The 12,839-nt window shown below is 37.9% G+C and overlaps 1 protein-coding gene across 2 annotated transcripts in view; it reads right to left on the bottom strand.

Annotated features, from left to right (window-relative positions):
- megf10 (multiple EGF-like-domains 10) overlaps window positions 1-12,839 on the bottom strand; it is a 99,892-nt gene that overhangs the window by 47,787 nt on the left and 39,266 nt on the right. For both annotated transcript variants that reach the window (XM_051683523.1, XM_051683524.1), the window contains one exon: window positions 23-269. In XM_051683523.1, the coding sequence (XP_051539483.1) occupies window positions 23-269 (247 nt within the window). The remainder of the gene's footprint in view (window positions 1-22; window positions 270-12,839) is intronic.

Raw genomic sequence — 12,839 nt, 5'->3', positions numbered from 1 at the left:
TGTGTGTGCAGGTAACACTCACAATGCTCCCGTGTAACCCGGGCTGCACACACACTCCCCTGTGATGTGGTGACATGTGGCATTGTTCTGGCACTGGCATGTCTGTTGGCAGTTGTTACCGTAGGTGCCGTGATCACAGAGCTGCTCGCAGCGCCATCCGCGGTACCCGGGTGCACAGATGCATGCTCCAGTGATGGGATTACACAGCGCGCCGTTCTGACACTGACAGCGGTTACTGCAGTGAGGACCCCAGTGGCTGCTGTCACACACTACACAAACACACAATGATTACTACATTAAATGCTTGGAGGGTGAAAAACATGTTTCAGTATGACTACAATCAAAACACATTTAGATAAAAGCTAATGTAGTGTATCACATCAAAATACAACAGAATATCACAGTGCATTTGTAATAATACATCTGCAGCACTGCATATTTATCACTGTACTGATACTCAAACATTATAATAAACCAAATTAATTCATTTTTACACTGAAAATAGGTAGCTGACATGAAATGTCCTGTGCTATGACAGCTATACTTAATCTATAGATGTTCTAAACAGCATGTTGATAATTCTTTATAATTATTAAATATGCAGTTTCCATGAGCTCATGTTAATTGAGAGACTACATGGAATATTTCTATTTTATAAAAATTAATTTTTCACTACTTAAGTGAACTGCAAAAAGCTAAAAGTTGATTAAAAATGGTGACCAGTTACAGCATTTAAAAACATTTCATTCATACATTCATCTCTACGTGGATCGCCACCTTACAGAGGCGAAGGGGTTTGAAGACCCCAGTGACCCTGGGAGCCGTGTTGTCAGGAGCATTAATTTCTTGTAGGGCCTTCCTTGACAAATTGGTCACAGGGGAGAGACCAGACAAAGAGTGATCTAAAAGTCACCTATGATGTGGCCAACAGGCAAGACGGATACCTCGTCCAGATCAGGAAAACCGGGGCCCTCTCCTGGAGCCAGGCCTAGGGGAGGAGCTCGTAGAGAAGCGCCTGGTTGCCTAAAGAAACAATGTTGGGCTGTGTCCTTGTAAGCTTACCAGCTGCAAGGAGAGATGTAGGGAACTTGTGCAACCAGTGGGCAACTTCAACACCCACGTGGGCGACAACAGGAGAAACCTGGAAGGGAGTGATTGGAAGGGATGTTCTGCCTGATCTGAACCAGAGCGATATCTTGTTATTGGACTTCTGTGCTAATCAAGGATAGGCCTTAACAAACACTATGTTCTCTGTACCAAAACATCTTAGACCAAAGGTCAATGATCAGCTTTATTGTTGTATCATCAGACATGCAGCTGTATGTTTTTGGACACTTGGGTAAAGACAGGAGCAAAGCTGTCAGATGATCACCACCTGGTGGTGAGTTGTGTCAGATGGCTGCGGAGGCTGCCTGACAGACCTGGCAAACCTAAAGGATTGTGAGGGTGAACTGAGAACATTTGGTAGAGGATCTTGTCTCAACTACCACTTCCGGTGAATGAATCCTGTTTAAAGCCTCCTTCATGGAAACGGCTGCTGGGAGCTGTGGCTGGAAGGTCGTTGGTGCCTGCAGCAACCCAAGAACCTTATGGTGGACACCAGCAGTGAGGGAAGCCTTTAGGCTGAAGAAGGAGACTTTTCCATACAGGTTAGCCTGAGGGACTCCTGATTCAGCTAACAGGTAGTGGCACACTAGAAGGACTGCAGCTGTGTTAGTTGCGGAAGCAAAAACTTGGGTGTAAAAAGGAGTTTTGGGAAGGCCATGGAGGAATTTTGGTCAGCCTCAGACAGCTTAAGAAGGGGAGGCAGAGCTTTGACCAGGCTTTTATTAGTCAGTGTGAGGAAGTGCTGACCTTGCCTGGTGATATTGTCTGTCAGTGGAGCATGTCTCCACGTGATGCCTTTGAAGCATCACGGGGAGATTGGGGACAGTACCTGGCGATTGGCAAATAGGTGTTGGTTCTTATTTTTAAAAAAGGTGACTGGAAAGTGTTTTACATTTACAGAGGGATCACACTTCTCAGCTTACTTGGGAAAGCCTTTGCTAGGGAGCTGTAAAGGAGACTATGGTCATTTATCGAACCTCAACTTGAGGAATAGCATTGTGGATTCTGTTTTTATCCTGGCAGGGCGTGGAAGGTTGCTCATTCAGTCTACATATGTTTTGTGGACTTGGAAAAGGCATATGGCTGTGTTCCCCAGGAGGTCAAGAGGGGGGCGTAACAGGAGTATGGGGTACCGGGACCGCCAATGCGTGCCGTCTGGTCCTTGTATAAATAGTGTAAGAGCTGTGTTCGCATTCTCAGCAGCAAGTTAAGGTTTTTCCTTGTGGGTTTTGGACTTCACTAAGGCTGTCCCTTGTCCCCTATTCTCTTTATGATATTCATGGACAGGATTTCAAGGCACAGCTGAGGAACAGAGTGTGTCCAGTTTGGGGGCCTCTGGATTACGTCTCTGCTATTTGCAGATGATGTTGTACTGTTGGCATCATTTGTCTGAGAGTCAGCACCTCCAAATCTGAGCACATGGTCCTCTGCTGGAAAAGGGTGGATTGTCCACTTCAGGTAGGGAGCGAGCAGCTTCCCCAAGTGAAGGAGTTAAAGTATATCAGGGTCTTGTTCATGAGAGAGTGGGTAAGTTGTATCATGAGTACAACAGGCTGATCGATGCAGCGGCTGCAGTAAAATGGTGGTGAAGGGGGAGCTGAGCCTGAAGATGAAGCTCTCAATTTACCAGTTGATCTGTTCCAACCCTCACCTATGGTCACGAACTTTAGGTGCTAATCGAAAGAATATGACTGTAGATACAAGTGGCTAAAATTAGCTTTCTTTGCAGGATTGCTGGGCTTAGCCTAAATGATAGCATGAAAAACTCAGACCTTCTGGAGAGGCTCGGAGTATATCCACTGCTCCTTCATTTGAAAGGAGCCAGTTGAGTTGGCTCAGTCATCTGGTGGGGATGCCTCCTGGACGTTTCCCTGTTGAGGTTTTCCTGGCATGTCTAACTGGGAGCAGACCCCACGGCAAACCCAGAACATGCTGGAGGATTATATCTCTTGGATGGCCTGGGAATTACTTGGGATCCCCAGAAGGAGCTGGACGATGTGGCCAGAGAAAAGAACACATGGGCTGCTCTGTTTAGCCTGCTGCCACCATGACTCGGACATGGATAAGTGATGGAAATTAATGGATGGGTGGATTTATTCATTCATACAAAGTGGTGGCAAAAGTCTGATGCCACATTATTTTTTTTCATTTAAACCTTGAAATTAACATGATGGATTTAAAAAAAAATTAAACAAAGAAAAGTTGACTAGGTCACTAAACAAAAGTAAGCAATTGTGACACCAAGCATGCTAACTCCTTTATTTCTATGCTTCCATTGAAGCACAGAAGATACTCTTTGGAACATTCTCAAATCATTCTGGCAATATGATCATCAGGTTTTTGTTCATGCCAGCTTGAGGGTATGCTGACAATAAAATACCAAAAACTGGGAAATCATTAAACTCATGTTTATCTTTTAAATACACTTTTCAATCAAAATGTTATGCTTATGAGATCTTAGTACTAATCTAAAGCTTAACACTGGTCTCAGACCTTCAGACTCAGAAATCCTATTTGTCTTTTTTGTCAACTACATTAAAACATTAGTGTAGAAAGAGGCCAATCACCAAGCACATCAAATCAAATACTGATCAACACTTCAGCTTCATCAATATTCCAGAGTGTCACATATGAAGTTTATCAGAATCACACACAAATACCTGACATCTCAACCGCACCGATCATTCAGTCACTGCAGCTCTTTCATGTGCATGTCTTTTCAAGTGTTTTACACACACTGTAAAAAATGATTCTGTGCTTTAGTAGATTTAATGAAAATGAAATGTATTAACTATATTAAATAGAATTGTGTTTTTTTCACCAGAATTTGACTTAAAATAAATCTTTGGAATAAAATTCATCATTTTTGTCGTTAAGAGTATAAGCATTTTATTTAATTAATAACAAATGAAGACATTATTGAGTGAATCCAATTTAATGCACATAAGCAGTTTTAAATTTCATTCCAAAGAAAGACATTATTAAGCGAATCCATCTTAATCTAATTAAGACATTTTAAGTTTAAAAGCATTTCCTGTTCAAATGTCTGATGATCAAACTGGTTCAGTCCAGTTTTTCCCACTTTGGACCTTTGCAACAGACAATGAAAATCTGACTGGGACACACTCTTCAGTTAATTTTTTGATAAAGGTTAGGAAGCCTTTTACATTTATACCTTGAAAAGGTTTTTTGCTTAAGATGTCTACAAGAGCTGTCTACAAGTTCTGAAATTTAATTCAGAGTGTGTTTTTAACGGTATGTTAACAGTTAAAACTCGTCTCGTTTGAACTTGAGTGATTTGGTCTTAATTAATAGGCTATTATTTACTCCACTGCCATTTCGCCAAACATACTAGTTTACGTTAAATTACACCACACACAATTTTCTATTCGGCTAGATTTAGTGTAAAGTGTAGTTTTAAGCCAATTTAAACTGGATGCGTTTGCTGTGCACAACAAACGAAGCTGAATTTTCGTAGATCCTGACAACCAGTGGGCGTTAAGGCGGTTTTACACGGGACACAGTGGGCAACAGGCTTTGCTTGCGATCTTGCCGCTTCTCGTTTGTACAGGTGTTTTCCACTCACACGAGAAGCGGTGCGAAACGCACCAGTAGAAGTGCAATAATGCCACCCACAGCTTCAGCTCAGTCACTGCATCTATGAGGCGATTACTGTAAATATTGTATTAGTTTTCATGTAAGTGATTGCACTTACTGTAAATAAAATGGCACTTATTTTTTTCATAAAATGTTTTATAACTATAAATATTGTAATAAGCAATTTTTTATATTCATGTAAAATTATAATATCAAGGCTAAACAATCCGTGTTGATTGGCTGTCTCCTGGCATGCCACCAACAATAAAACAGTAAAAACAGGGCAAACCATCCTACATTATGAAGTGAATGACGTACAGCGTTCTCGGCTCCCAGCAGCGGTGGAAATGAAAAGCGTGTTAAATAGGCACTGCCAGACAGTGCTAGAGACCTGCATTTTCACTGAATAGGGAGAACGCCAAGTCATAATAAGCTGTTCATGCAGCAAAGAACGGCACAGGCAGTGAAACTTGGATTCTCGCCAACACGGAGAACACCGTTCACCTTTTTTTTTTTAAGGTTCAGGAGAGAAACTTTGAGTATTGCAAGGGGTAGTGAGATCGCATTTCATTGTCAATGGGAGAGAGAAAGAGTGGCACCGCTTGACAGCCTCATTTATTCCACCAGTGTAAGTCTTGCGTAACTGCTTAGAGAACACCCGGAACACACAGTGCAATAAAATAACAATTTATCTTTTCATGGCTGTCACATATCCTTGACCAATCTGAGCTGACCTAATCAAATGGCATATTATCTGGCTGTGGTTAGTTTCTACAAGAACCGTCTGAAATCGAAATAAAATGTTTATGGAACAATTTAATGTTTGTTTTTTGTAATTCCTATTCTGATCAGTATTTCATTTTGCTGCTCTATGTTGCAGGTCATGATGATGAAGAACAGACTGATAGAGTTTGTTATGGCAGTTATTTTGACCTGGAAAGGAGAAACGTCTCAAAGTTTAAAGTTTAATCAAAGTTTATAGTCTCAGATGTCTTAATTGCTTGCTTGAAATTAAATTTATGTCATTTGTACAACCTGTTCTGAGGATCAACTTGGCATAAACAAAGATATTCCATTATGTTATTATGTATTTAGGATGTGCATTTTGTTTCTTTTATTTCTTTACTGTATTGAATTTTGAGCCAATGTTATGTCTTATACAGTTTATCGTAGAAAAGCATAGACACATAAAAATGCTTAATGTGACAAAAAAAAAAAAAATATATTTTTTTTTAATTACAGTATGACAATACAATTGGGAAATATTAAACATTGTGTTTGTTCTGTGGAGACTGACATAATCTAGCTTGACACAGACAAAACAGACAATAGATCGCTCAAAAAGAACAATTCTGTCATAATTTACATCATTACAAACCATTATGACTTTTTTTATATTGGCCAGTTTTTTCAACACAATGGCAGTTAATAGCAACTAAATTTAAAGCTTGAAAAAGCACCCAAAAGTGTAAAAAAAACAAAAAAAAAAACAGTCCATGCATCATATTCCACAACTTCAGAAGACATACAATATAGTTTTGATGAGAAACAACCAAAATGTAAATCATTTTCCAGTGAAAATCTTAACGTCTACTGTGCGTTCATGAGCGCTATGAGAGAAACTTGTTCACAGTAGGGATGTGCGGAACGACTAAATCCACTGATGTTTAAACGAAAATTTTGGAGTCGACTAGTCTAAAAAGAAACCAACTTTCAGAAGTTAAAAAAAAAATTGGTTTACGCGACCCATTTCAAATACTTTTTTACAAATCCAACACTAAATAATGCTGAAAATGGGCATTTATCTGCGACGTTCTCACCTTGCATTATCATCACTGTACATTAAATATAGAACATTACACACATTCGCCTTTAGTGAATACAGGTTTATTTATTGAAAACAATTGAATGAATAGTGCAGGACCAATAGAGCAACCCAGCCTGTTCTAAATGTAATTCACTAAATTACTTAACATATTAAAACAGTCAGGACATTGTTGAAAATAATGAACAGTTAGGCTAAGATGAAAAGTTGCACGTATTTCAAGAGATGTGGTCATGCATTAACCATTGATCTAATATGACAGCTGTTCTGTAAAGAACATTAATCAAGAACAGTTAAGATGTAAAAAACAAAATAGCTATAGGATAGAAAAAATAGGCCTGTGATGTAGCCTACAATAAACCTAATGTATTCTAAACATGACGTGCACACAGAATAAAAGATAGTTTAACCCATTAAGCAGTCAGCACCTTGTGTCAGGATCCTGCCCTCTGTCTGGTTTCTTGTTTAGTGGCAGGATCCTGACACATATGTATTGTTGTTTCTTTTCTGTTATTTTGTGTCCATGAGTTCTCTGCCCTGCTTGTTTGTTCCCTGGCCCAGTCCCCTTGTTTCTCGGATTTTCTGTTAATTTGCTCCACCTGCCCAACTCCTTTGACTGCCTGATTTTGCCCTCTTTATATTTCACTCATGTGCACTGTCCTGTGCTGGATTCTTCCTCTTGCTTCAGTCTGTTTATTCTCTTGGTTGGTCATGTTTGGTCCTTGTTGGTTTTATTTTTCAGTTTATTGATAGTTCCTCTGTTGTGTTTGTTTTTTATTTTATTTTCAGCTTTGACCTCTCATGGGTAGTTTTTGTATATATTTTCTTTAATAAATCATTTTTGAAGAGCTAACTGCCTGCAGTTGGGTTCTTCCTCACACATACTATGACACCTCGTTAAAAATAGCCTTCTTAATCAGCAGATTAAAAAAATGGCATATCTAGCCTAAAACAGTCATTTTCTAGGCTACTTAAAAGCATCCATTTTTTGATGAGCAAAATGAACACGTCGACATGGTCTGGTGAAAGACGGGACTTGACTCACCTCAGGCGACTATCCTGCACTTGAAAATGCCCACTCGGCAGGAAAATAACTTACAAGCATGCACAGATTTAAAGAAGACTCAAATGTGAAAACATCTAACTTTCAAGCCAACGTTTCAGAAATCCGCTTCCCGTACCACCCGTAGGACATTTTACTGGGCGTAACGCGAGTGAGAGAGGGAAGAAGCAGGCGTGTTCTGCGGTGAAATGAAACTTTGTATCTGCTCCAGATATCCTCTTTTTAAAAATAATATTTGTATTAATAATTATATTTAAAATGTGTAACATTAATATGACAGCAATTTAAGTGCAGCCTTTGTAAAAATATAAAGCCAAACGTAAATGTGTAAAAATGTTGATCAGTTTAATGGGGAAAAATATTAACGACTAATCCCAGTGTCAACTAGCAGCATCAAAACAGTTTAGTCAACTTGTCTCGCACATCCCTAGTTCACAGTGACTTTCATGTTCACGAGAGAACTTGGATGTTTTATAGAACTAAACAATGCAAATTTTCATGTGAATGCAAGCCATTGTAAACAAGCTTCTCTCATAGCATGGACACACAAGGCTGAGATTTTCACTGAAAAAATGATACAATTATTATTTTTTGTTTCTCTTCAAAACCTAGCATATGTCTCCAGAAGACTTGGAATATGTTGCAAAAGTCACTGATTATTTTGTATGATACATTTAGGTCCTTTTAGAAGCTTTAAAGTTAATCAATATCATCTGCCATATATTTAACTTGAATGAGACCAGTTGTGTTTCATAAAGCACATTTTTGAGGTTACCTGACTAAAAAATGTTTACAGTGTAAAAAGGAAATACATATAAGTGCAATTGAGAAAGGTTTTAAGAAAGAAAGATATTTTTTTAAAGAAAGTGTTTACTCTAACAATGTGTTTAAAAAGTGTTTACTGTTACTGTAACAATGTTAATGGACAGTATTGTGCTTTTGCTGCCAATAATAAAGAATGCTTTATCTTTTAAGTCAATGGCTGTTATTGAGACATATGATTTAATTCAATTAATTTAATTTTAAATTAATCCACTCCTTATATGATTACTTTTTTTATTAATTTATTTGTTATTTATCAAATTTATTTTACTAAGTAATTCTCATAACAATGGTGGTCCTTTTTTATTTAATTTAACTAAATATTTTTGTTTAGCTTCTATTTATTTTTTCATATGTTCTGTTTGAATCTACTCATTTTGAATAAATTACTCAAGGACCTCATACTTAATCCATTTTAAGCACAGTTGCATTTAATAAACAATATTGCTTGTAATTAGTGGTCGACCGATATATCGGCAAGGCCGATAAACAAGGCCAATACATTTTCCAGTTTGGAAAAGTTAAATTTTCCAGTTTTGTTTCTTGAGGGCGCCGAAAATCGCCTGCTTGCATATGAAGCGACTGAGACATGTAAACGACCAGTCATGGATCGTTTAATGGTTACGTGCCATTGTGTTACTACAATAATAGACCGGTGTGCAACAAAGTCTCATTTAAACGGTCCGCATATATGAGCCACGGCAGACGCGTTTGAGCTCATAATTTTAAAGTGCTCACCTGTTTCATTCTCCCTCTCTCTCCTCAACAGTCCCTTGTAACATTTAATTGTCTTGTCTAATGATAAAAAAGCAAATATCAATAAAACTAATACCATATACCATCTGCAAATATGCGTATATCTCATTTAAACAGATGTAATAAACAAACCTCACAAAACTTGAGCAGATCCAGCATCCTGTGGAGCACTCATTTCTAAATCTCTAAAGCAAGTATTCTATCAGCATCTCCTCCCTGTCACTTTTAACTTTCTTTTCTAATGATAAAAACTAACTAACTAACCCTAACCCTTCTAATAAAACTTTTATTATATACCGTCTGCAAATATGCAGATATCTCGTTTAAACAGATATAAATCACGAACCTCATGAAAATCCAGCGTTTTCTTCCTGTCAAACGCTCATCTAATATCTTCCTCTGAAGCGTGTATTCTATCAGCCAGAATCAAAACTTCAGGATCAGGATCAAAAGTTCCTCTGTTTCACAAATCATGACGGTCACTCCATGCCAATCCAAGCAGGTGATCCAGATCGTTTAAACTCTCAGGAGATTTCTGTTCACGCTGGATCTGCACAAGCATGTGAGTGCAACTTCAAAGTAAAAGTGCTTCACGTGTGCTATAAGTAAATGTCTTATTCACTATGCACAGTATGTGCAGTTGGTTTGATTAGGTATTTTTGGAGTAAATGCGACTGCTAACGTGGACATGCCATCCATGGTTGCTGGACTACTGTGTGTATTGTTATTTCTTTCTTCCTAATATACTAACAGTTTCTGCATGTGCAAATAAATTACTAAAATTTGATGACTAAACACAAATCAGAAGAAACTGCTATCTACCATTTAAAATACAATATAATTTTTTACAAAGTTAAAGCTTTGTGTTAAATTGAGTAAATATAGTGCTAAATAATATTTTTTTTTTTTTTTAACCAATTTTATGTTTATGTTATTTACTATATTAAATTGTGTGATATATCGGCATTGTACCGGCCTATCGGCCACCCTGCTGTCTGGATATCTGCATCAGCTTCGGCTATTAAAAACCCATATTGGTTGACCACTATTTATAATCTGTTGCCACAATTTGAGTAGATCGGCTGTAATGTGTTTTACAGTGCAGGCAGCTCTTCTACTCTGACATCAGCATGTGGCAAATTTGAAGCAGGAAGTTCATAATCCATCAGTTGTTTTTAAACACACGTATCTCACAGTTCGACAAACAATCTACTGCAATTCAATACACTTCAGATCTGTGTGTGTTCACTGATAAACCTTTATTCTCTCACACTCACTGCATGTGTTTTGTGTGTGTGTTTGTGTTGAATCTGCTGTAAATACACTGAGTGATGTTCAGTTTCTTCACTCCTCTCATTAGCGTTCTGGCTTATTTCACATACAACACTGCTCTAGAGGTTTTAACAGAGCTTCTTTTTAATTTTTTTATTAATATGAATCTGACTCAGATTTCAAAGATCTGCCTTTACAATCTAAGAATATTAAGACGACATTACAAATTATTCAGAAAAACAACAAACACACAATCACGGTGTTTGATCTTCTGTAAGTCAGACCTGAGCTTTATGTCTTCATGTTTCTGTTTCTTCAGGCAAATAAGAGACAAATCTCCAGCGTTATTCACCAGAGAGCTTCAGTGAATGTGACCCAGTTCAACAGATGAAGGTCAACATCATTCACTCTATTCAACATGCTGCCTTTGTGTCAGTCCATTACAAAGATCACTGAAACATTAAGCTATTTGATCTTACAGTTACATGACATTTTGGACTTTTTAATCACATGACTAAGACCGATGATGTCACAACATAGCATACACACTTGGGTCAAACATGCGCTAAACAAGATTTCATAAACTGTGTGTTCGTGGCAAGAGATGCTCCAATACACCTCCGACCATTAAACATATCACACAGTAAATGGATGATAACAGCCTTACACACTCTGACACCTTCAGACACAGTCACAGGAATGACGGATGGTGAACATCAGAAACATTCTGGTGGAAATAAACTACTGTGACATGTGAAATGCATGCTGGGATGTTTCATGTAAAGTCTCATAGGCCCCATTTACACCTGGTATTAAGATGCGTTTTGGGCAATCCATTTGCAACAGGACGACACTAAAGACAGATGTACTGGACCCAAAATATTTTGAGATTTGTCAACTTCAACCGCATTCGAATGTGGTCAAAACGCATGTGAGCACATTGGGCTTGTAGAGTAAACACTTATATGTTTGCATGTGTTCAAACAGCAGCAAAGCACCACCAACTCAACTGTCAATCAACCGATGTGCTAAAACAAGACTTTAAACTTTGCCAGTTAAAATATCAGAGAATTCTGCTTTAAACCTCAGGTTTGCTCTTAGATTAAAAGAAAGTACAACTGGGAGAAACAGTGCACTGTTTTTTTCACACTTTCACTTTCTAATTTTTCTGCATTTTATTACTGTATCATGCAGTAATACACTGACATTGATGTATGATAAATCAGAGACCCTCCAACCCGATCTCATGAGAATTTGTAAGAATAATACAAAATGGCGTACTCGTAAAAAATCGTACGACTTCTACACCATCCAATCCCATACGCTTACCACGTGTCCTTGTAGATCCTGATGTTTCGCTGCTTCCTTTTTAAAGGAAATGTGGGTTGATGCAAATGTAAATCTGTCAACAAAGTGTAACATATTGCCCAGACCCTAAACCTAACCACGATAGTAATGAAAAAAATCCCTGTTGTGTTGGATGGAAGAGAAACTTTCTGTTTCTGAATGTGCATTCGTGATAAATTTCGTCATTTTAACCCTTAACCCAAAGCCCATACCTAAACCTAACCGTAAATTTGAACCTGTGACCATAACTGATAAATATTGTGTATGTCAGAAGGAAATATGAGGGTTTTGAAGGAAACGAGAGAAGCGTACACTATGTGATAGGTTGATGTATAATAAATATGTTTTTCCTACTAATTTCTTAGGAATTTTCCATTTCGTACTATTTTTACGAATTCTCATCAACTGTGTTGGACCCTCCCCTCAAAATTCCAACACAGGTGGTCACAGGAGATGCATTTGAGTGACTAGGTGTAAACAGTGAAGTGTCTCGCCTGATCACATGTGATTGGATTGCCTAAAACACATTGCCTCATAATGCCAGGTGTAAATTGGGCCAAAGAGTCTGACTGACTTTGATTAGTGGTCAAACGATGTGAACTTTTCAATGGCCAATATAAAGACCAGTGTGACTGATGGACAATGTTTATAATAAAAAGTTGATAATGATAGCAAATTAGATGTAAGCAACTGCTGAATTTAAATGAACAGTTATTTTACAGAACATTTACTTGAAAATAAAATAAAAAATAAATTAAAAAAATGTGAAAACTTGTTAACTATCCATTAACAAGACTGAGACTTTTAAACTGAGTGACCTCTTCTCTTAATCAGCCAAATGTGAACAATAATGTGCTGATGCCGATAGTCTCAAAATGACCAAATATCTAATGATTAATTGCCGGGTCAATATATCAGGTCTACTATCCTCGCCATATTTGATTATGGAGATGTTGTGTACAGATGTGCTTGTAAAGGAGCAGTTGAACACTGAGATGTATTCCATCAAGCAGATGGTACGTGATGGTAAATGCTTCAATCTGCACGAGC

Source organism: Myxocyprinus asiaticus, chromosome 42 (genome assembly GCF_019703515.2).
Source record: "Myxocyprinus asiaticus isolate MX2 ecotype Aquarium Trade chromosome 42, UBuf_Myxa_2, whole genome shotgun sequence".
Taxonomy (NCBI): domain Eukaryota; kingdom Metazoa; phylum Chordata; class Actinopteri; order Cypriniformes; family Catostomidae; genus Myxocyprinus; species Myxocyprinus asiaticus.
Note: the sequence above shows the minus strand (reverse complement) of the source record. Positions and strands in the feature narration are given on the sequence as shown.